The sequence below is a fragment of the Sorex fumeus genome, unplaced genomic scaffold (assembly GCF_029834395.1).
Source record: "Sorex fumeus unplaced genomic scaffold, SorFum_2.1 ptg000024l, whole genome shotgun sequence".
In the NCBI taxonomy this organism is placed as follows: Eukaryota; Metazoa; Chordata; class Mammalia; order Eulipotyphla; family Soricidae; genus Sorex; species Sorex fumeus.
In genome coordinates this window covers 21,078,074-21,102,438 of record NW_026606081.1, presented here as the reverse complement: position 1 = coordinate 21,102,438, position 24,365 = coordinate 21,078,074, and the positions used below count along the sequence as shown (strand labels likewise).

General features: G+C 62.4%; 1 protein-coding gene across 11 annotated transcripts in view; it reads right to left on the bottom strand.

Annotated features, from left to right (window-relative positions):
- Window positions 1-24,365, bottom strand: part of MBNL1 (muscleblind like splicing regulator 1) — a 61,684-nt gene that overhangs the window by 5,326 nt on the left and 31,993 nt on the right. The window contains exons 2-8 of one of the 11 annotated variants that reach the window (XM_056113872.1): window positions 17,489-17,671; window positions 10,969-11,169; window positions 7,198-7,455; window positions 6,655-6,708; window positions 5,747-5,900; window positions 2,230-2,265; window positions 1,479-1,573 (exon numbers count right to left, since the gene is read on the bottom strand). In XM_056113872.1, coding sequence (XP_055969847.1) covers window positions 1,479-1,573; window positions 2,230-2,265; window positions 5,747-5,900; window positions 6,655-6,708; window positions 7,198-7,455; window positions 10,969-11,169; window positions 17,489-17,671 — 981 coding nt within the window. The remainder of the gene's footprint in view (window positions 1-1,478; window positions 1,574-2,229; window positions 2,266-5,746; window positions 5,901-6,654; window positions 6,709-7,197; window positions 7,456-10,968; window positions 11,170-17,488; window positions 17,672-24,365) is intronic. The other 10 variants (XM_056113873.1, XM_056113874.1, XM_056113876.1 and 7 more) reach the window with 10 other exon arrangements.

Sequence of the window (24,365 nt, the reverse complement as noted above, 5' to 3'; positions counted from 1 at the left end):
GCAGAAACAGCCATGTGCACCACATGCATGTACAGCCTGTGTGTGCATCTGTGGGCATGGAAAGCCTGTAAGTGCCTCCATGTGCATGTATAGCACTGTGTCACATGTACAGTACCTGTGTGTGCGTGTACAGCATGGTGTGCATCTGTGGACATGTATAGTACGTGTGCACACGTACAGCATATGTGTACATGTATAGCATGTGTGTGCACATGTGTAGCACAGTGTGCATCTGCACATGTACAGCACGTGTATGTGTGTGCGCATGTACAGCATGTGTGTATGCATATGTGAGGCATGGTGTGCATCTGTGCACGTGTACAGCACGTGTGTGTTTGCATGTGCACGGGTTCCTTCCTGGGCTCTCGCTCAGATGATGCATGAGATGGTCACAGCACAATGCGAAGGAAAGGCCCCTGCAATCCCGTCCCATCCCCATCCCACTGCTGCACGCAGCCAGCGAGGCGTCCAGCCTCACCTGTGCCCACACGGGTCACGCCCACAGCCTCCTCACTCACACGCCATAATGCACACGGGTCACTGCCTTGGGAGGCCAGGTGCTCCGGGGGAAAAACCTGCTTCTCAGATGAGGCCAGAGGGCCGTGTGGGCGGGGCCTGCACATGTATGGGCGTGGCCTACTCCTGCATGGGCGGGGCCTGCACCCATGTGGGTGGCGCTCATCCAGGTCCCCTCCCAGGGCCTCAGCCTGGGGTTCCTTCGAGCTGGACTCTCCACCTCGCTCTGCTGTGACCCCGAGGTCCTCGACCATCATGTCCTTGGACGCTGACATGGGGACAGGGGGAGGTCTGGGTACTTTGGTAGGGTCTGCAGTGACTTTCTGTGTCAGTACCACAAGCGTCAGCATGGTCTGACCATGTTACACAATCTATGATCCAAAAACAATCAAAACTGATCTTAAAACTGTCATGCTCAGAGTCCCGAGTCTGACCTCCCGAAACAGAAGGCAGCACCTCTCCTGCAGATCCCCTGAGACCAGAACAGCCGTGAGCCAGGACACTCGCGTGGTGGGGCTGTGGACAGACCTGGGGGATCAGCCCCCTCGGGGGCCGTCCCGGCCAAGCACGAGGTGCGCTGGGCCATGGGCTGAGTTCTCAGAACAGCCTGAGCAGTGCCTGGGGAGCACGGCAGGGCCGGGCAGAGGCTGACACTGGCCTGCGGCAGTGGTCACGGATGCCCCGTCCCTACTGCGAGCTCGGCGCACGTGGAGACAGGGGCGGCCTGAGGGGCTCTCACAGAGGACCCTGCAGCGTGTGGCCGAGGAGCGTGGCGTGTGCGGGCCCGTCTCAGCAGAGGGAGCCTGGCCTGACGGTGGGCGGTGCAGGCCGACAGAGCTGCCTTGGAGACCCCCATGCTGAAGCCCCCGGACAGCCCCCGCTGGCCTCCCCAGGGCCCCGTGTGCAAGGCCTGCAGCCGGCCCCGAGATCGGGCTTAAGAAGAAAGCTGTAAAGGAGCAAACCTGGTTGGCCGTGGCTGCCGCAGCGAAGGGCACACTGGAGGCAGATGTTGTCGCTGCGGACACAGTAGCTGGCGTAGCGCCGTGCACCATGGGAACTTTCGGAGGGAAAATCATATAAGCAAACATACGGAAGAGTGGAGCGGTAAGGGCCATGGCAAGACGGAGGAGACGGGCGGGCACAGGGTCGACCACAGCGAGAAGCCACGTGGAGGGACATCCCAGCGAGTGACATGCAACCGCAGCGCAAAGCGGGACGACATTCCAGAGAGAGCGGGAAGGGGGCGGGGGAGAAAAAAGAGGGGGAAAAAAAAAGCTCGTTACCATCAAATCAAGAAAATCGACACAAACACGCTTACTTTGCTATGTCAGAAATGAGAACTTTATCCAGCGCTCCTGGGCATTCAAAATCTTAAGTCAAACGTCAGGGCCTACTTCAGCCGTGGTTTTGGGGTGGGAGGGAGAGAGGCTTTCTTATCCACCGTTACAAACACACAGCACATCACTTTAGGAGACCGATTTCCTTCTACACAGCAGAACTCAGAGTCCGATCAAAATCCACCCCCGGGCACGCAGGTCAACGGGCGGGACGGGCCCTGGTAGGTGTCCGCGTCAATTAAATCGGAAGTGGCGTTTAATTGACAGGTGTTAGTACGAGGGTGGGTGTGTCGGTGGGCAGGTGAGATCAGCGGTGGATTTTGAGGGGCTGTGAGGGGCACCGGGGGTCGAGAAAATCAAGAAAGAGAGGACCTACCAAGACTTGGAGCGGACGCCATGCACACAATCGAGCCTGCAGCATGCATGGACACAGGAAGGCGGGTTTGGAAAGGGAAGAGAATTAAAACGTCCCATCACACGTGTCATTAGGAGATTCATTGAACAAAGAAGAAAAATGGTTATTCTAGCAACACGGCGTGGAACCGACAGCACCCCGCCCCCGCCCGCAGGGACCTGGGCCCGTCTCCGGGGAAAGCCAGTGCCTGGGCCGCAGCTGGGGCCGAGCGGCCGCCGAGGCGAGGGCCTTCTGCGGGGAGGGGCCCAGGCCTGCCTGCTCCTCAGGAACCGCGAGGCTGCGCTGGCCGGGCAGTGAGCGGGGTCTGTCCGGGTGGAGCTACACTTGGCCCGTGTGCCTGGCGGGTCACAAGACCGACCCTCTGCATGGAAGGGGACCAGACTTCCACTCTCCTTCACTGGGGTTCAGTTCATTCCCACCCGAGTTCGCTGGAACTCAGCTGGAGGGAACGAGGGACAGACTTTCCCCGAGACCCCTGCTGGTCCCTCGGTCTCTGGGGAAACAGAAGGGGCTGACTGATGGCTGGGTGAGGTCTTAGCATAATTTGGAAAATCAAATGCTCTAAAAATTCAACATACGGAAAAGAGAAAAGAAAAAAGTTAAAAACCCAAAGGGGGAAAAAAAAGTTTAAAAAAAAAGTTAAAAACCAAAAAAGTTAAAAGTCAAAACCCTAAAGCCCTTCACGGGACATCCGTGACACTCGCCTGGGCAAAAGCAAGTGCGTCCGGGAAGAATCTGCAGGTACGATCCAGAACCTGAACCTGTTCTACGCAGGGACTGGCGCTGCCCCAAGGACAGAGCTGGGGGGTCTTTCTCCAAGACTGTCTCAGGCGCCGTTTCTCTCGGACCTGGCACTGCTTAAGCTCAGCAGCCGCAGGACGGAGCCCGCTGGGGAAGCAGAGGCAGGGCTGGGGTTGCCCCAGGCTACCACCGCTGAGCCACGCAGGTGGGGCCGAGTCTGAGGCCAGCGGCCTGGAGGCCAGAGGGCAGCTGGGGCCGCTGGAAACGGCACCCAGGGAGCCCCGTTCCCGACACCCGCCAGAACTCAGGTCTCGGACGCGCGAGCACGGGCCTGAGCTTGCTCCCGCCTCCTGCGGATCCTTCCGGCTCTCAGCCTGGGCCGGGCCTGAGGGGTCTCTGAGGGGGCTTCCTCGGCACAGAGGCATGGGCAGCTGCGTGAGGCTGAGGGAGGCCTCGACTCGAAGGACAACAGGGTTCTGGACGGCCGTGGTGCTGACCAGGGAGCCTGCAGGGAAGCTCCCCCTCACTGAGGCGGGGGACCCTCGCCCTGCGCAGCTCCAGAGGCGGGGGGTGGTGGGGGTCACAGGCGTGTTTCTGAGGAGAGCATGCTGTAATCACACACTGGACAGTTTCTGATTGATCTGTGTGAAGGATGCAGGGAATAAAGGGAAGGTGATTTCTAAGCAGGATGTGTGCAGTTAAAAGGATTTCAAGGAGGAGAGGAACAGAGGAAAGGAATTATCATGGAGATTTGGTGGATGATTTGGTTTGAATTTAGATGTAATAACTCAAGCCTGTTGATGATGGTAAGAAGTTATAAAGCTGATTTAAGGTATTGTAAAAACAACTGATATCCTTTCAGACGGAAACGATCAATTACATTCACTATCAATTAAATCATTGTCAAAATTCATATCCAAAGAAGCTCCCAGCTTAAAAACAAAATCATTGACTGAAGCCCATGAATAGCTCTGCAATTGTGCATTTCATGGTGATTCAATTAAAACAAACAAAAATCCCTACTCAGCGCTCACTCTTCCTTTTGCTCTTAAGCCTGCCTGGAAAAGAATGTGCCGAGTTTAAAAGCCATTTAGGACGGAACCCTGGGAAATAGCTGCCGTTTCCCCAGGAGAAGAGCAAAGGGACAGAGATCACAACCACAGAGAATCGGGCCTGCTGAGACGGGCCAGGGGTCGGAGGATAGGACAGTGGGCAGGGCGCTTGGACCCCCGGCACCACACAGGGTCCCCCTGCCCGATGGGAGCGAGCCTGAGCACAGAGCCAGGAGCAAGCCCTGTGCACGGCAGGTGTGGCCCAGTAACTGAAACCAAAACTACGGAAACAAAACAAAAACCCCAACCTGAATCGGTTTCATGGGAATAGAAGTGACAAACCAGGAACCTTCCTCCTCTCTGAAAGCTACCCTATCCCCATCCCTCCGTAAACCCCCCATGCCCACAAATCCCCCTACCTCCTGCTCCCGAGAGCCCGTCAGGTCTGCGGGTGCCCAGAGCAGCCTGGGTTGAGACTTCACAGACCTAACCTAGGTCCTGAGCACTGCTTTCAGAGCCTGAAGCCTATGGAACTGAGGGAGCAGGAGGAGAAGGTGCAGGTGGGGGCTGGCCCCGGTGTGGCAGGAGGTGTGGGGGGGAACAGGTATGAGGAAAAGTGAAGACATGGGGAAACTCGAGGAGCAGGGCAGGTGTGAGTGCAGGTGGAGGTGCGGATGCAGATGCAGATGCAGGAGTAAGACAGATAACTGCAGTGCGGGCGCAGGTGTGGGTGTGGGCACAGGTGTGGGTGTGGGTGCAGGTGCAGGTGTGTGTGCACGTGTGGGTGTGGGTGCAGGTGTGAGTGTGGGAGCAGGTGTGGGTGTGGGTGCAGGTGTGGGTGTGGGTGCTGGTGTGGGTGTTGGTGTGGGTGCAGGTGAGGGTATAGGTGTAGGCGAGGGTGCAGGTGCAGGCGAGGGTGCAGGTGCGGGTGTGGGTACAAGTGCGAGTGTGGGTGTAGGTGAGGGTACAGGTGCAGGTGAGGGAACAGATGTGAGGACAGATGCAGGTGTGGGTGCAGGTGTGGAGAGCTCTTTCGCCTGCCTTCCTAGGAATGCTCTGCAGGGGGCAGCACTCAGTGCCTGTGGAGACTGAGTCGTGGACACCCCCATCACCAGGCTGAGGGTCGCGGGGGGAGCCCCCAGCGCACCAGACCTCAGGCCACAAGAACGTGAGCGAAGATGGGCAGGAGGGCTGTGGGCCCTCCCTCGGGAGCCCGGGGGCTATGGGCCCCTGGCGGTTCTGATGGGCCCACCCAGGCTCCTCCCGGAGAGGGCAGGCCAAGGAGCGGCTGGTCTGGCCAGTGAGCCCTGGGGTGTCTGTGTGGAGAGCGGGGCCAAGTGCAGCCACAGGGCGGACAGGTCACTGCCAGGAGGACGAGGGCCTCAGGGCCCCGGGGCTTCTGCTTCCGGGGTGCTCTGGGCAGGGCAGGATTCGCATCCTCGACCCCGACACCCGACGGGGGAGGGGGCCAGCCAAGCCTCCAGGGCCGTTCCGTAGGATTCAAGTGGCCCCCGGGGTGGGCGCAGGGCCCGAAGAGCAGGATGGTGTCGGGCCAGACCGTGGGGCCGGGCGGAGAGGCCCGAGCGGGGGTGACACGCGCTGCCAGGCCGGAGCGCCCGGCTTCCGCGGGCAGAGCGGGGGTCACGGGCAGGGTGGGAGGGGGAGCGCCACGGCCCACGGCCTACCTGGCGGCAGGAACGCCGTGTGCTGCTGCAGCTGCATGTTGGCCAGGGCCTGCTGGTACTGGAAGACGCCCGCGTTGAAGACTGCCGTGGCACCGTTGGTTTTTTCAAGAGCAGGCCTCTTTGGTAACGGAGGGAGGACGGCTTGAGGGATGCCCTGCGCGGTGAACGGGGGTGAGAACGAGAGCCAGTAACGGGAGAGAAGAGAAGACAGGGTCAGTCTGTCCCGGGAGTGCGGGGTGAGCACGGCGGAGGTCTGCACTAGGGGAGGGCGCAGGGGTCAACCAAAGTCTCCAAAAACAAGCAAGGTCCAAGCTTCGAAGGAGGCGACCCACCCACGCGCGAGCCGCGTCCGGGGCCGAGCCGGCCCTCCAGAACAGTGGCCCTGCACTGTGGGCGTACAAGCGCAGGGAGTGTCCGAGGGACTGAGACCGGCCAGCCCGCCTCGCCCGCCCGGCCCCGGCCCCCATGCAGAGCCCGGCATGCAGGGGTCGGCTCTGGTCAGCCGCGTCCCTCGGCTGCAGCCAAGCGACCAGCACAGGGACGCAGAGAAAGGCTCCCGCCCTCGTCCCCGAGGCTGCGGAGAACGTTCTAGATGCAGCAGAGGGACGCAGAGAGACCCCCACCCCCCTGCTACGGTCCCAGGGCTGCCGGGAGAACGTTCTAGAGTGCAGTGGCTGGCGGTGGCCGCGCGGGCCGCCGGCTGGGGCTGTCCAGGACGCCGCCCCCAACGGTCCTTCCGTTGCTACGTTACAGCTTCATCGCAGAAAAAGCAATCTCTCACTTCAAAATCGAGTTAAAAAGAAAAAAAAAAAGTGGGCGGGTGGGGGGGACACCAAACCAAAACCAAAACCAGAGTCGTCTCTACCGTAAAGCTACATGCCAAGCTAAAAGGTGAAAGGTCATAGTACCAGGTCAAAGGTTGCCTCGAGGGGTCGCTTCAGTGATTTGACAGCCGACTGAGTCTTAATTAGCGGGCAGCGAGCACATGTTGCACGGCCAGTGGGGTGAAGCGCATTAACACAAACAGCAAGCAGAGGCGCCATGGGGCAGCAGTGCATCGGGCGAGAGAAAAAACGGAAACAGATCATCGGAACGCCGTCGACCACGGGAACGACACTGAGCATGCGCGCCGCGTCGGGCGGGCCGGCCCGTGGGAGCGGGGGTGCTCGGCACCCGCGCCCCCTCGGGACTGCGACCAAGCCGGGAGCACGCGGGGGCGCGGGGCTGGCCGGCGGGAGACCAGCCGGAGCGTCCCCGGGGAGGCGGGGCGGAGCGGCGCAGGACGGGGTGGCCTCGCCCAGCTCGCCCTGGCCCGGCCCGGCCGCGCGACACGCACTCGGGCCTGGGGAGGGAGGGCAAGCCTCAGGGAGGTGCCAGGGCCGGGGGCGAGGGGGAGGCGGGGGGCGGGAGGAGGGTGCTGGCACCGACAGGCGCCGGGCCCGCCCACTCACCATGGCGGCCGCGGTGGCTGCGGCCTGCGCAGCTGCCGCCTGGTTGACCTGGTACTGGGCGGCCTTGATCTTGGCCTGCAGGTGTGCGGGCGGGTGGAAGTACTTGCACTTCTCCCGGGAGCACCTGCCCTTGATGTAGTCCATGCACACGGTCACCGTGTTGTCGTTGGTGTCGATCATGGTGCTGTCCGCCGGGTGCGCGAAGCGGCAGTCGCTCTCCCCGCGGTTACAGTTGCCACGCTGGTACTCCCGGCACACCTGGGGAGGAGCGGGACAGTGAGCACGGGGAGGGGAGCACTGGGTGGGGAACACAGAGTGGGGAGCACGGGGCACGGTGCAATGTGGGCAGCACCGTCTCTGTTCCCCGGCCCTGGACAAGAGCCTGTCCTCTCCGACCTGCTGGAGCAGAGGCTCTCAGACGTGGCACTAGGCTGCACAGTCTACACTGGCCCCACCCCGAGTGGCCACTCTTCTCCCAGGGTAGGACGAGGAAATGTGGACGGGACAGGTGTGACTGCACAGGCGTCCTCTGAGACACAACACTCGGGACGGGAGAGAAGAGAGACGGCCCCAAGGCCCTGACCCAGCTGCCCTGCAGACATGGGATTCTGTTGGCCCCTGACCCCAGCTGCCCTGCACAGACACGGGAACGCTGCTGTGCACTGACCCAGCTGCCTTGCAGACATGGGACGCTGCTGTCCACTGGCCCTGCCGCCCTGCAGACATGGGGACACTGCTGTCCACTGACCCAGCTGCCCTGCAGACACGGGACGCTGCTGTCCACTGACCCAGCTGCCCTGCACACACACGGGGTCGCTACTGTCCATTGACTCCAGCTGCCCTGCAGACACGGGATGCTGCTGTCCACTGACTCCAGCTGCCCTGCAGACACGGGGACGCTGCTGTCCACTGACCCAGCTGCCCTGCACACACACGGGGTCGCTACTGTCCACTGACTCCAGCTGTCCTGCAGACACGGGGACGCTGCTGTCCACTGACCCAGCTGCCCTGCACAAACACAGGGTCGCTACTGTCCATGCTGACCTCGGGGAACAGCCCCTCCTCACTGGCTTGCCCAGCTGGGGATGCAGCAGCCACCAGCGGCCCTGGGACTCCGTGGCCAGCAGAGGGTCTGCACTCAGCAGGAAGAACGGGAGATCTGCTGGGCCAAGAAGTCCATGTCCTGCTGGCTTCCTGCCCGCAACTGGCCCTGATAAGTCCAGGGAACCCACATCTGCGCACCCAGTTTGTCTCGGGAAAGAGCCTTGGGGGTGGGTGAGACCCCCGCTGCCTCCAGACCAGCACACCCAGGGCCAGGCACTCCCGTCCCTCGCTGGGATGCAGCGGACACGACCGAGCACTGAAGTGACCCGGAGCCTCGCCGGTGCAGGGGACAGGGAAGTGGCTGCCCCGGGCTGGAGTGACACTGCCGGGGGACGCAGGCTGGAGGGCCCGGGTGCTCTCGGACAGGCCCTCATGGCCAGCACAGCCCCTGGTGGACAGTTCCCAGTGCTCAGAGCAGCAGTTTTACAGGCCTGTGTCCACGGGGGCCATGGTCAGGCCTGATCTTCAGCTGCCATGTCGCTTTAGCTCTGCCGGTTTCGAGGTCGTAGACAGAACCCCACGGCTCTGTGCTCAGGGCTGACTCCTGGCTCTGTGCTCAGGGCTGACTCCTGACTCTGTGCTCAGGGTCACTCTTAGCAGGGCTCAGGGACCCATGTGGTGCCAGGCAGCCAACAGAGGTCGGTTGCTTGCAAGGCAAGTGCCTTCTCCCTGTACTCTCTTTGGCCCCCTTGTTTTTACTTTTTGAGGGTCTTGGCTATACGCTGCAGTGCTCCAAGGCCCACGCAGTGCAAATTGGGTCAGCTGCAGCACTGCCTGCCCCTGCCAGGGAAGCGGTGCCCAGGGCTGCCCTCTCCCTGGGTAGCTGGGCGGCTCTCTCTGGCATTCCCTGCACCCAGGAACTACTGCCAAAAGCATCTTCTTTTGTGTCTGATTTTTTCTGATCATTTCTAAACTCAAATGTGCAGAATTCGCAGCTGTGGTCAGCAGATGTGGGTCAGCCCTTTCCACAACCGTCTGTGGCTTCAATACTTCAGCTCCTTGGCTGACCTCGATGCGTCCCTCGGCCTGTCGGCCCCGAGGAGACGCTGTTCAGGCCACTTCGCCGTCACGCTTGCGTCACGCTTCCCACGTCCAGGCCTTTCGTGTAAGCACCCTCAGCTGCCCCAGGCGTCCAGCACCCCAGCCGAGCCCCTGAGCAGGCAAAACTCCTACTGCTGCATGGATGGGGACCGAGTGCCGGGAGACACCATCCAGCGGGTCCTGATAGCCACCACGGGCAGGGACACGTGTGTGGACCATCAGCTGCCCTGGGGGACCGCTGGCTCATCGCCTGGTACCGATGCTGCACCTGACCATCGGAACCCAGAGCGTGGCCATCGGCCGCCGAGAGAGGCCACGTGTGGCCGGACTCTGCCACGCCGGGCAGCAGGGGGAGGAGAGGCCGAGTCGGGCTGGGCCTGGGGCAGCGCGGGCTGTGTCCTAGGCCTGGACCCCATCTCAGCAGTCACGGAAGGAGGGCTCCTGGGGCCACTCCCCGCCTCCGGGGGGCTGCTGTGGCCGGCCCCAGGCACAGGGGCTGTAAGCGGAGGGCCGGGCTCCAGCTGCCCGGGCCAGCTGCAGGGCCGACAGCTGGACGTCTGAAACTCCCCCAGGTATCTGCTGAGTGTCCTCTTACCTCTGCACATGGGGGGGCCGTTCCTCTTGGCTGACCTCGACGCGTCCCTCGGCCTCTTGGCCGAGGGCGACTCACACACCCCAGGGCACCTGAGGGCACCCAGCTTCCCCTGACCTTCCTGACAGGTGGGTGTCTCAGCCCGGGCTCACTGGGAGCCTGAGCACGCAGCTGGGTGAGGCTGCACGTCAGTTCTGCTCCCTCGGCCCTTGACGTGACCTTAACAGGCTTCTGCGTGATGCCCCCAGATGTGCAGTGACCCTGGCATCCTCCAGAGCCAGGCCCCAGGGTCAGGTGAGCGGGCAAGGCCAGGTGCCGGGTCTGTCCACAGGCAGTGAGACCCACATGAAGGGCTCGGCCGCTGCCCCGGACGGTGTCTTCCCCTGCAAGCAAAGCCCTGGACGCAACAGGGGCACGCTGGGCTTTGTGAAAATCCAGCACGATTCAGTTCACGCTATGGCCGGATCCTGCCTCCGGATCTTCCATGGCAGGGGGGCCCCGGGCACACATCCTCACAGAACCACTCGGCGCTGGGTCGGGCCTCCTGCTGGTCAGGGGACTGTAGGGGCTGTGCCACAGCTGGGCGCCCAAGGGGCCACCGCCCAACTCACACCACGCCCCCATAGGAGGTCGGCACCACACCCGACTGTACGAGTCTCACAGCGGGGCTGACACCGAGGACGGTGACGTTTCCAATCCCCCATGAAAGCTGAGATGGCTGAGAGCCATCACTCTCTTGCTGCGTCCAGGGGCGCGAGCCAGCAGCAGGGGCACCTGGCGGACCACACCCTCCCTGAGCACGGGAGGCGAGGGTCATTGCGACCTCCACGGGAAGGGCAGGGGGGCCCCCGGGCACACATCCTCATCGCTGCCCCTGGGCCAGAGGCGGCGCATCCGGATTCAGGGGACATGCGGGCACCATGGTGAGCCCCTGCCTGGCCCCGGACCCTGCTGGACTGGCCCACCCTTCGCGCTGGCCTCGAAGGAAGCAGTGGCCCCTGCGCACCCACCACGGCCAGGAGTCACCCTCCTACCTCCAGTCTGTCCGTCCGCATCAGCTTCTGCGCGGCAGCGGCGGCTGCAGCAGGCACGGGCACCCCGGGGTTCCCAGTCACCAGCATGGGGGCCGTCGGCAAGATCTCCGCGGGGACGAGGCTCGGCGACACAGGGCCCAGGTAAGGGTTGAAGGCGGCGGACGCGTTGGTGCCCAAGCTCGGTGCGACAGAAAACATCGGCTGGAACAGAGAGCAAGACGCAATGAGCACTGCCGGCCGGGCCTGGGCAGTGCCTGCTCCCTGCTGCCTCTCCTCCTCCGCTCACCCCGCCTGCCACTGAGCGGTCACTTCCATGCACTCGGCTGGAGTGCTGTGCACACGGTCACTGCCTCGTGACTCTGGGGAGAGGAACTGCCAGCGCGCTCACTCAGTGGTCACTCTGACACCGGGCGCCAGGGGCAGGCCCTCTGCTCGCGGGCTCAACCCAGGATCGGGAACGCAGCCTAGACGCGCCCCACGTGGACCATGGGAGGCAGATGCTCCTGTAGGAAGGCCACGTCCACCCAACGCTGCCCACCCACGAGAAAGCCCTCTGCAACATCACAGGGTAGCCAGCGGGCACCAGCGTCCTGTCTGGGTGACACTGCCCTCCTCGTCCCCGCCCGCCAGGCCCCGGGCGGGCGGGCCAGTAGCCGTTCACACATCAAGTCCTGCGTCTCCACGGGGCACAGCTTTTATTCTTCGGTGCTGGGGACCACTGGAGGTCCTCAGAAGACCCTATGCAGTGCGGGGAAGGGACCCGGGCCGGCCATGTGCAAGGCGGCACTCCCCTCACTGCCATGGCGCAGGAGAGGGGCCATTCCTCGGCCCACAGCACCCAGGAGAAGCCGCCTGCTGGCTGGAACCCACTACCCAGAGCAGAAGCCCCAGGCGGCCTCCTGTGGGGAGACACTCAGCCACCCGCTGGGAGCCGGGAGCAGGCACAGGCCTCAGGCGACGCCAGGCCACCTCCCAGACATCGTCCAGGGGAAGCCACAGGGCAGCTGGGACGGGGTGACTCTGGGGTCACCGGATGTGCTCCCCAGGGGCTCTGCTGAACCCTAGGTCCAGGGAGAGGATGGACACACCGGGCCCCAGGGCTGGGACAGGCGGGAGGCTGGTCCAGTCCCCCACACAGCACCCTGGGCAGAGCCGGCCCCAGCAGGTCCCATCCCTCAGCTACAGACAAGGACAGGCTGCGCAGTGACCTTAAGCGGGGGTCGCGGGACATGCAGGAGCGCTCTGAGTTGCTGGCTCAGAAACCATCCCGCACTGCTGGCGCCCCCTGCCCTAAGAACGATGACCACCAATGAGCTATCCGACCCCAGGGCTCCCCGGCACCCCACAGCATGGGGGCAGGAGACCCAGACAGCACCAGAAAGAACCCAGCAAGCAGGGTCCCGCCAGAGACCGGACTGCACCTGGACTCCTACCGCTGGACACTGAGCAGAGAGGCTAGCCTGTCAGGTACTGCCAGACACTGAGAGCAGAGGCCAGTCTGTCAGGTACAGCCGGACACAACATGAGAGAGACAGTCACTGGCCAGACAGTTGGACCGTCAGGCACTTCAAGCCCACTCGTGACCCAGGCAGGTTCTCACTGCAGGGCCATTGAGCCGAGACCCGAGCCACGGGGAAGGTTGCCCGGCACTGCATTTCAGGGGCCGCCTGGAAGGTATATTCCAGAAGGTCGAAACGTGTGCGTCACAATCTACTAGAATGGTAGGGAAGCTGAGGTCAAACTCACCATTTTTCTGGTGAAAAGGAAAGCATTTTAACAAATAGGACCAAGGGCCAATCAGATTCAACCTCGTAAAGTCTGCCTGAGCAAGACGCAGTAACAATCCATGAACATATGCAATGCCATACTTGCTTACTCCAAGTCACACTTCTCTGATAAAGAACACTGGCCGTGCAGACTGGGCTCAGAGCGCCGTGGCCAGAAGGTGGCAGGGCTGCACCCTCTCCCGGGCTCCGCGGGGTCCGGGGAAGCCGCTATCTGCTTGGTGGAGGCCCCATAGACCTGCTAGACTCAGAAGCAACCCCCCCACCCCCCGCACTAGGCAGTGGCCACGCTCCCTCTGCAGCCACGCCTCGTCTCCGGCAGGCAGCCTGTCCTCCCGCAGCACTGCAGAGTGGATGCCAGCACACCCCCCAGACAGACCCCCACCACCCCGAAACTTACACACCCCACTCCCGCAAGGTGCAGAAGGCTGACGGCAGCTGCAGGGAACCCTCTGCGAGCAATGACCTGGGCTGACCCTGGTTGCTTGGACGTGGCCGTCTTGATCCCAGCAAGGGTACCACCGGCCTCTCACTGATGACACGATTCAGCCCTGTCAGGAGGCGGCTGGCCTTCCAGGCCCCTGCTCCCACACTATCCCGGTTTGACCCCCAAGACCCTCCTGGAGAGGGGGCCACGGGGAGGTCGCCACCTCCCTTTAGAAAGCGCAGGTCAGCTGCTGCGCTCAGGACACATTCCGAGAACCGGCAATCTGGAAGGTGGGGGGCAATAAGTGCCAGGGCAGAGGCAGAGCTGCTCTGACACCCTCTACGCGGTGGGTCTGGCGGTGGGTGGGTCTGGACCCTGGGGGTGACGCTGTCGACGCTGCCACTCCTCGCCCCGTGACTTAGCGGGAAGAGGCTCCTCTTCCTGGCTCGAGAGCAGGCACAGGAGGGGCAGCGCTTCCCCCAAGGACTCTGCTCTGGCTGTTGTCCTCGCGTGGCAGCCCCTCCAGACCCCTACCCACAACCTCTGCTGCCCCCGGACAAGCGGGAGCCAGGATGCTCCCAGCAGGTCCGACGGAAGACATGCGAAGCACTTTACACCACGGAAAGGGAGAGGAAGCATCATTAAGGTTTAATCGCGTCTAGAAGATTAATTTTTAACTTTGGATGGGAATAATTTTTAGGGTAAAAGTTTACTTCTCGTGATCAATAAATGTCAACGCTTGTGATCCACTGACCGGGAGAAGCCTCAGGGCTGATCTGGGCTCGTTTCCGGGGCTCGCCCTCTCCTGCAAGGGGCTTTTTGTCCTCTCTTCCCAACAGGCCCTGCCGTGGCCGGGGGCGCTTCCTCTGGCCGGCTGGGGTCCAAGTCTGTGCTCGGAACCCTTCCTGCTTCCTGCAGCCGGCGCTGGCCAGCACTTGCCCTACACAACTGCTGAACTCACACATTAATGGCTTTGCAAACTGTTTTTCTTTGCCACCGAAACCAGCAAACGCATTACATATTTTCTAAAAATAGCCGTCAGGAAGCTAAACAGATTCGATGCCATTTCCTTTCGTGACCTCCAGATTTCATCCACTTCTCTGGTACGGCGGAAAGTACCATTTCTTTTGTTTGTGATGCCACTTTCTGAGTTCAGGTAAAGGCTGCGACCTTGCCACCAGGGTCTGAGTAACCTGGCGCCCGAGCCGAGGGCCAGAGTGACAGCACAGGCAGGCAGCATCGGCCTCACCGCAGCTGACGGGCTGTAATTCCCAAGACCTCACGGTCCCTGAGGTCCTGCACAGGGCCAGGAGTGACCCTGAGCACCGCCCAGGAGGGCTCACAGGTGACAGGGCCCACACAGCCCTGCCCTGCCACGGGGGCACAAGCTGGGAACCAGGCACACACAAAAAGGAGCCGGCGAGATTCTGTGCCCTCGGAAGGTGACTAAAGGAAATGTTGGCATCGTCCGAGGTCGCCAGTGAGGGGGGCACAAGACTCGCGCTGCTCAGGTCACTGGCAATGTCCCTCGGGGTCACCCGGGCATGTCTCATCTGCGGCCACCAGGTGGCGCCCGCACGCTGGGCTGTGAGTGGAGGTCAGCTTAGCCACTGGGAGCCCACAGCCCATTTGCCCACGGGGCCCAGGAGCCTGTGCGCCAGTGCCCAGACCCTTCCAGGACAGACTTACAAGCTGCCTGTGTGTCCCCGCCACTATCGGAGAATCCTGGAGTGGGCAAGCACGGCTCCTCCCCCAAGGCTTCTCCTCAGAGGACGGAGATGGAAGAGAAAGAACCTTCCAGAGACCAGACTCGGTCACTGCACCATCCACGAGTGACCAAGACACAGAGACCCAGGGACTCACCCCGGGGACCGGGGACCGCGTGGCCGTCTGCCCCTTCAGCAAGAGCAAGAGGAAGATCCCCCAGGAGCCGCTGAGGCTGCTGGTGTCCAGCTGGTCTCTGCTGCCTGGGGCGGGTGTGTCCATTCGGGGAACTGTCCCTGCACTGAAGCAAAGCTGCCCTAAGCCGTCCTCAGGGACAGCAGCTGGGAGGATCGGCGAGTTTCGGGAGGGGCTGGGGTGGCTCTCTGCTATAGCCGGGATCCCGTGGCCTGGTACTGCCCCCCACTCCCTCTCGCTCGCCTGATGTGGGCCTTGTCCCCCCACGCCTCAGCCCTGGAGCTGAGGTCACTCTCCGAGGTCCCCAGGTGGAGCCCGAGTCTTGGGGAGACTGCTCCTGCGTGCTGAGTCCCTCCTGCTTCCTGCTGGGCACAGTCCACAGGCGGGGGGTGCCTGGGGGAGCCCTGACCAGCCCGGCTCACGGCACGTCCACCCCCGTCTCTCAAAACTTCAGAGCAAACAAGGACCCCAATGGGATGCCCTTGGGGTCCTCACGGACCCTGCAGCAGCCTCCCAATTCAGAGGTCAGACCCCTGGGTTACAGGTCGTACACCAGGTGACAGGTGATAGGTCAGACCCCAGGTCACAGGTCATAAGGTCAGACCCTCCAGGTAATAGGTTAGACCCCCAGGTCGCAGGTCAGACACCCAGGTCACAGGTCAGACCCCCGACACCCACCAGCCGGTGTCCTTGGGCTCCGGCAGCCCCTGTCCTTCCCTTGCCCCCTCATCCAGCAAGTACCCTCAGCTGGGTCCGGGCAGCGGCTGTTTGGAGTGGGCGGCTAGCTCTGGAGGTCCTCAGGTCACTGGAGCCCCCGGTAGTCAAGAGATTGCGTCTATCTCCCATCCTCTCCTCGAGCCGTGTCCTCAGACTCGCTCACACTGAGGCTGGGTGGGGAGGGGCATGCAGCACCAAGCCCCCACCCAGAAGCGCCCCGCATGGAAACAGAAGATTTCCCGGTAAAAGCCCAAGGCACGCGGTGGGTTTGCAGATGGCGCGTCCGGAAGCACAGGGGCCCGGTTGTAGGCGGGAGAGGGCCCCAAGTCCTGTGCTTCAGAGAACCACAGAGTGACCTGAACCAGCTTCCCGCCACCTGACAGGGAAAGCAGCAGCGAGCACGGGCCACACACAGACGTGTATCTAACCCAGTACCCAGGCGGGGAGAAACAGACCAGGGTAGAAAGGCAGAGATTTGTGATGTCCTCCCTGGGCCAAGGGCTCAGACACCTGTCACAGCGGCAGAGGAAACAGGGACACCCCCCACGTGCACACACACACACACACACACACACACACACACACACACACATGCGCGCGCACACACACACACACACTCACACGCGCAAACACGTACAAACACATACACATGCACACACGTGCACACATGCACACATACACGAACACGGATGCACACACATACAGACACGCACACACATGCATACACATGCATGCATGTACACACGCACATACACATGCATGCACACATGTGCAAGCGTATACACGTGCTTAAGTGCATGCATGCACACACGCACATGCACAAGCATGCACATGCACACACTCATGTGCACAAGTACAAATGTGCACACACACACACATATACATGCACACGCACACATGCATACATGTAGACACACATACTGACATGTACACACAGGCACAAACACGCATACACATACATGAGCACATATATACACACATGCAGAGCATGCACACATGCACATGCATGCACACACAATGCACACATAGACTTGCACAGACATGCGCACACAAGCACGCGCAAGCACACAAACGTACACATAAGCATGCATGTGCACACACACACAACCTTTCTGGGCTGACGAGAGCAAGTTCAGGAGTTAGGACATGCTGAGAAAACCATCTGCACACACACGCAGTCGTAGCCTCTCAGAAAATGGCCTTTTTTGGGCCCCCCCCCCCCCACACATACTGTGTGTATCAGTGACACAAACCCTGACACACATGTGCAATCTCAGCGCATGGCACGGTCCTGCCCCGGGGGGCAGCCGACCCCTCCCAGTGAGCGGCATGGGCCCTCTGCGTCTGACTCCACCGCACCCACCGAGGCCCAGATGGCTCCGAGGGGATGGAACTCCTGCTCTGAACATGGCACTGCCCCCCACGCCCGCAACGTCCATGAGTGTGGACTCCTGCTCGGTGCCCGAGTCTTGGGGTGGACACAGCGTGGAAGCAGGGAGCCAGGTCAGTCCGACTTTGGATGACCGCAGGGAGGGAAGGGGGCAGGGGGCGGGGGGCAGGAGGTTCCCTGAGACCCGAAACAGGCGGACACTGGACAGGCTGGAGCGGAGGAGGTCGGCTCTGCCCCCGGGCTGGGGCACCGCTGGCTCGCTAGGAGGCCCTTCCCGCCGCCCCCCGAGCCGCATGCCCAGACCTGGGGGCTCACCACGGGCTGCAGCGGCGCCCCGGGCATCATGGCGTTGGCCAGCTGCATCTGCTGGGCCAGCATGGCCATGTTCTTCTGCTGGATCAGGTTGTTCCGGCCGTTGATCTCCAGCTGTGTCTTCAAGTGCGGGGGCGGGTGCAGGTACTTGCAGTTCTCCCGGGAACAGCGGCCCTGCAAGAGATGGACAGCGGCTTAGTTGGCTTCCAGAGGCCCCGCGGGACGCGGCACGGCCAGGCTCCCAGTCACCGCAGGCGGACGAGGAGCAGATCCATGGGCCAGGGCCGGCACCACCCGTCCACGCGCCACCCGAGGCCTCTCGTGCGGCCTCACAGGAATCTGGGTTCCGAGAGCTGCCCTGCAGGCCGTGCCCGCCATGTCCGCCAGGACGAGGTTCGCGACGGGGTGGGAAGGACGGAGGCCCGAAAGGCGTCAGTCAGGTGGACGTCCTCCCACCCTCCTGTGAGAAGTGGCCTTTGAGGGGAAGCCGGAGTGCCCACACCTTAGGCGCCCCGGCCAGATGAGCACGGCACAGACACGCGTGTCACATCCTCCACCAACGGAGCCGGAACGTCAAGACTGTCCCGCTCACCTGGGAAGCAGGTGCCAACTAGGCTCCGAAGGGAAGGCACGCCTCTGAGCCTCCGAGCACGCGCCCGGCTCCTGAAGCCACGGGCAGAACACGGGCACACACAGGATGTATGTTGGAATGCACATTGTGAAGCAAGAAAAACTGGATGGAACATGGCAGGAACATGAGCCAGGAGGGAACAATTTCTTGCCCACTGTTACGATTCACCCAAGCTCTGGGAGGGAGGCCCAGGCCGATCCGGGTTCCATCCCAGCACCCCAGCGGGTCTCCCCTGCGCCCCACCAGAAGTGATCACTGAGCTCAGAGCCAGGAGCAACCCTGAGAAGGGGGTGAGGGGCGGCCAATTCCTCAGGGCGAGCTCGAAGAGAGCTGGGCCCCACGAGCTCACGACACCCTGCCTGACTTCCTCATGGCGGCTTGAGCTGAACGGAGCGTCGCTGACCACGGCTTGGCTCTCAGGCGCTGCCCCCCACCCGCTGAGTTGCACAGGGGTCAGGCTCTGCCCTCCTGGCCGCTGCCCCTGGAGTGACACTCGGGCTGCCCCACTGCTCTGGCCTGAAAGGAGTCATCAGTGTCGGGACAGAAGCTGCCCACAGGGGGCACGAGGGCCTCCTGTATCCCGGGCACGGCCACCCCTCTCTCCTCATCTCCCCCCGGGGGCAGCCAGGGCCTGAGTCTCCCCGCAGGCCCAGGGAGGGCGAGAGGGTAGGGGCGCTGGCCGGCCACTGTGTCCCCTGACAGGCCCAGAGAGGGCTTGGGCGCTGGCCGGCCACTGTGTTCCTGCACCCACCACAGTCCACTGCGGTCACCTCCTCTGCCTGCTGAGGGGCCTGGCCAGGTCCCACCTCACAGATCACCCTGGTCTCTTGAGGGAGGTTCCTGGGCACGGAAACACGCAGTGACATTTACTGGTTCCCAAAATACCCGCAGAACTGACACCACACGCCCAGCACACCGTGTCCCGCACAGGCTCCCTGACCCGTCCCAGAAAGCAAGTGCCTGAGTCACCAGGCACGGCCCTGCCAGGTGGACAGTCGTAGGGACCACAGCCCTACCCTGCAGGAGGAGAGCTCAGATGGACAGGCCACAGGCCCGCCCCGCCAGGAGGGAGGACAGGCCACGGCCCCGCCCTGCCAGGAGTGTCCCCTCCCAGGGATGGACAAAGGGGCCCCAGAACAAGCAACAGGTGGAACCTCCTCCAACGGACTGCAGGGGACCCAGCTGGCTCTACCGGTCCACGGGAACTTGTTTCGCATCACTAGACACCCGGGGCCTCCCCACAACCAGGACAAGCAGGGGATATCCCCCACTGTCACCCGATCCCCAGCACAGCCAGGCCGGGCGGCTGGGACCGAGGAACACTGCCCATCAGACCTGCCCCTGGCTGTGCTTCCGGATTCCACAAAACGAGAGAATAAAAGACAAGATTCCCGTCCGTCTCATCTGACACCTCCAGGGGCGAAGACAACAGCTTTAATCTGTCTACCAGTGTGACAGATCCATCTACAACACTCGAGAACGACTATTTCACCCTCATCCAAAGAGGATCTCACAAGAAGACGGGCCCGCACTCCTGTCCTGGAACCCTGCTCTGGGGTGGAGGGCTGGAGGGACAGGTGCTGGCTGCCTGAACACCCGGACCCCGACCTCGCCGAGGCTGGTCCAGGTCGTCCACGGAGGGCCGTGTCAGACGGGGAGCTGCTGTCTCAGCGACCTTAGGGTTGCTGTGTCTCCCCGTGAGCCTTCCGGAGCCTGTCCATGCCACGATTGAGAGCGCCTGGCCCCAGACTAACAGTGACCACTCGCCCCCTCACACTTTCCTCAAAGGCACCGAGCACTGAGAAGGGTCATTCCGTAAGGGCCCATCTTAGATTAATCTCGGGGAGAGACTCGAACTGGCCGATGACCCATGGACAGATGAAGGGCACAAGCAGCCTCCGGGGGAGCAAGTCAGGACAGGGACATCTCGGGGCCACGGCCAGGAACATTCCCAAGAGATGAAAGCAGAAGGCGGAAGGGACAGTCCTCTACCGGTCGCTCTGCATCCCAGTGGGAGGCTGCCCGCGCCAGTCCTCCTGTCCACTGCCCCCACCACGCCCTCCTGCCAATGCCCTCGCCACATCCTCCTGTCCACTGCTCCACCACGTCCTCCTGTCCACTGCCGAGTGCTGGTGAGGCCACACAGCTTCCCTCCTACACTGCTGGGGGCCAGCCCCCCCCAACACACCGCCCAGCCCCTCCTCCACCCCCTGCGCAGAACCAGGCCCGGTGTCCACCGTGAGCAGAGGCTCCCTCTCAGGATGCGTGGGTGCATGTGTGTGCACACGCGTGGGCGTGGTCACGGGGCCCCCTCAGAGTCACCCATCTGCTTCCTGACACCTAGACATCAGCCGTGGATGGGCCAGCTCGGGATAGCACAGTGGACACGAGCCATAGACGAGCCAGCTCAGGTCAGCAGAGTGGACACAAGCCGTGGACGGGCCAGATCGAGACAGCAGAGTGGACATGCGCCGTGGACGGGCCAGCCTGGGACAGCACAGTGGACACGAGCCCTGGATGCCATGGAGGCAGCTCTGGCCGTGCTGGGCTGACAGGATGCCCACCCATAATGTGACCACCAGCTCATCTTAAGACGGACCGAGACCTGTTCTCTCCAGCACCTCCCAGGACACCGCGACAAGGCTCCAGGAAGCCAGGCGGCAGGGGAGGGGCGGCTCAAGGTGGGCGGCCAAAGCGAGGCTCCTCTCCCCTCCCCTCTCCTCTCTCAGGCATGGCGGCGGCCCCTGGCACCCCTTCCCTGGGCCCCTGCAGGCTCCGGAGTCACGGAAGGGCCACGGCCAGATGGCGGCTCCAGCTCCCCCCTCCCAGAACAGCTCAACCGTCCCCTGGGGACACCAAGAGCCCTGAGGGGCGGGCATGTGGCTCAGGCCACTTCCCCCTCAGACAGTCCCACCCCCACACAAGGCCAGGCTAAGTCTCTGACCCGGGTCTGTGATCAATGACTTTCGGCATCTTCTGGGCTCGTCCCGGGACATCTCTCCCCCTGCCCATCAACTCCACAGAAGCGCCCCGCCCGTCTTGCTGCCACTCGCCTCAGCTCATCTCCCCTCTGCAGGCCCCCACAGTCAGCTTCCGGCGGGATGAGCCCACACCTGCGGGAGAGGCTCGATTCTCGGCTCGGAGGCTGAGCAACGACCCTGAATCAGAAGCACGACAGGCTCTGGCCCGCCGGAGCTCGTGGCGCCCCTAAACCTCAGGCAAGAGCAGGCTTACACCTGGAGACTTTCCCAAGGGAGCAAACACAAATCACCGCCGTCGCTCGGTGCCAGGCACCAAACTTCGCTCTCCGGGTCCCCGGTGGGATGTCTCCACGCCGGCATCACCATGGCAGGGGCACCCCACCTGCCCTCCTGGCTGCAGACACAGCAACGATGCCAGAGATGCTCAGGGGCGAGTGAGCGAGCACAGAGGGGCAGGCGCTGGCCACGGGGGCCGCCCTGGGCCCCAGTCCCCACCCTGCAGAGGGCCCCGAGCATGGAGGAGACATAGCTGAGCACAGACCCCAGAGCCCTCCCCGAGCACTGCCGATGATCTGCCCCTTCCAATAAGTCAGTAAGTCTTAGGACGGAGGGAGAGGCCCCAGCCTGAAGCTCTCACGGCCACTGAGCAGACTGGCCACTGGCCTGGCTCAAGCCCGCTTCAGGGCACAGTGTTCCCTACAGTCCAGCCCCCAGGGCCTAAGAGCAAAGGCCTTTGTTAACACTAAATCATTTACAATCATGTACGTAAACGAGTGCCTAGATGAGAATCTTTGTAAAGAAGATCCTGGCAGAGACCCCACAGCCATCCCGCGGGCGTCCCTGGGATATGGCTTTGCAGGGTGCTCTGAGGAGACCCATTAATCCACCTGAGCCCTGCACACACACGGCCAGCCCTGGCCCTGCCCCTAGCCCTGCACACACATGGCCAGTTCGGCTCTGCCCCGAGCCCTGCACACACACCCGGCCTCGTTCCGCCCAGACACCAGAGTTCCAAGTGCATTTCCCTCCGACACAGCAAGCCTGGACAGTGGGGACAGCGGGTCCGGGCACCCGGGAGTCCTGGCCCCAGCCTTGGGCGGCCCTACACCCCAGAGCTCAGAGCCCCTTCCGGGAAGCCTCGTGTGCAATCTCCCCTCAGACGTGCCGCAGACAGACGCCACTCAGGCCCACTGTGGGCAGCTGGCAGACAGGGCGGCGTCCACCGCAGAGGAGCCGAGCTTCAGCTCCACGCCAGCTCCGCACAGGAGGGTCTCTGACCCTGTGAGCAGGACTTCTTGCTATTCAAATTTAGCTCAGAAGGAGGCGGGGAGCACTGTGGTGATCTGACCCGAGACTCCTCCTCTGTGATGCCAGACAGAAGCAGGCGGTGAAGGGGTGGGTGAGGTGCTCAGAGCTGTGCCACACTCGCCCCTCACCACCGGGGACAGGGGGCGACGCAGCTACCAGCGGGACCTTTCCTCCTGTCCCCTCCCTCAGCCCTAGTCAGACCCAGGACGCACGAGCAGACGCCGGGAGGAGCCTCAGACCCCTGCTCCGGGCGCTGGGGCCCATCCATGAGCTCCCGGCAACTGCCGATGCCCAGCGCAGCCTTGACACTTGGAACCTGAGACTTGGGGACAGAGACAGTGCAAACGAGAGAGAGGGAAGGCGCCTCTGCCAGGCTGTGTGGTGTGAGATGGCCAGAAGCCCCCCACACCCAGGGCCCACCAGGAGTGACGTTCCTGCAGGCTGCAAGGGCAGATGTGGCTCTGGGCACTTTAGATGGTTCCGTTCGGGTCTCCTGGGCCCGCCCAGCGTGCAAAGCCACTGGCTTGGGGGCTCCCCAGGGAAGACTGAGTCCCAGGGAGGGGAAGGAGCCTCCGACCCCGTAAGTAACATCCCCACCCCGAACCTCAAGCTAAAACCTTGGCGCTCCTCGGTCATAGATAAAAGCCCAAACACACGGCCAGAGCACAGAGAGCCCCATAGTCCTGTGAGCTGTGTGGAAACATCATGGACAGTCCATCCTGTGAGCCTGGACGACCCCTTGGAGTGATCTGGACGATCCCCAGGATGGAGACCCCCCTCTCGCCATGAACATGTAATGTGTGATCCAAACGACCTGAAAACATAGTGAGCCGGTCTCCGCCTACAGCCCCCATGCAGAGATGCCGTCACCCACCCAGGGCCTCAACTGCTGAGGAAACGCTGGGAAAGAAAGAGCGTCCCGAAGTCAGTGACCAGCAGGTGGCCGAGGACCACACCAGGGTCTGCCATAAGGGACCATCTACACAGCAGCTGCATGGACAGAGGGACATGGACCCACGGACATGGAGTCTCACAGACACACACGAACAGGACAGCTCATGGGCTGACAGGGCAGTCTCATGGACAGCCCAGGACGGCCTCCTGGACAGAGGGCACTGCCCCATGGATAGTCTCAGGGACGTGGACAGACAGGATATTCTCGTGCACAAGAATGGAAGAACAGCCGTCTGCACCCGGCGGCTTCGGTTGGGATGGCCAGGGCTGTGTGTGGCGTCCAGTGCCTGCCCTTCAGATGCTCCTTCTGCTGGACTTGACTGTCTCAGCCAGGTGTCACACTCCGTCACCGTCCTCCCAGGGAGACGGAGAGTACCCGTCCAGTGACGATACCCACCCACACTCTCCTAAAGACGATGAATAGAATGTCTCAGACCACCGGACTACCGAAAGCCTGAAACTTTCCGTAGGGAAAAGCAATGACGTCTGCTCATTCCCAAACGGCTTTGCCCTAAGCTCTGCATCTCAGGGGCAGGGGCTCCTCCACCCAGCAGAGGTGAGTTCAGAGACAGCCGCACTGAGCACCTATCAGAACCACCACGACAAAACTGACGGCCGGGTCTCACCAGGAACCAAGAGCGGCAGTGTCCAGACTCGTGCCAGGTGAGGCGGTGAATGCAAGGAACGCACGCGGGGAGAGAGCTCAGAGCAGACACCTGCCTGAGATCCTGCAACAGGGGCTGGGCCAGGGTTCAGTCTCGGCATCTCTCAGCAGCCCGACACGGCGTGGTGCAAGCACTCACCCCACAGACACCCGCTTCCAGGCAGAGGAGCCCCGAGGACCGGCCTTGCCAGAAGGCCCACATAGTAAAGGCAGAGCCGGCCAGCCAGCAGAGAAACCCTCGGGTTCAGTTTAGATTTCACCACAACACACGAGAAGTTAAGTTACGACCTCTCAGCCCATGCTTGCATGTAGCTTCAGAACTTCAAGAAG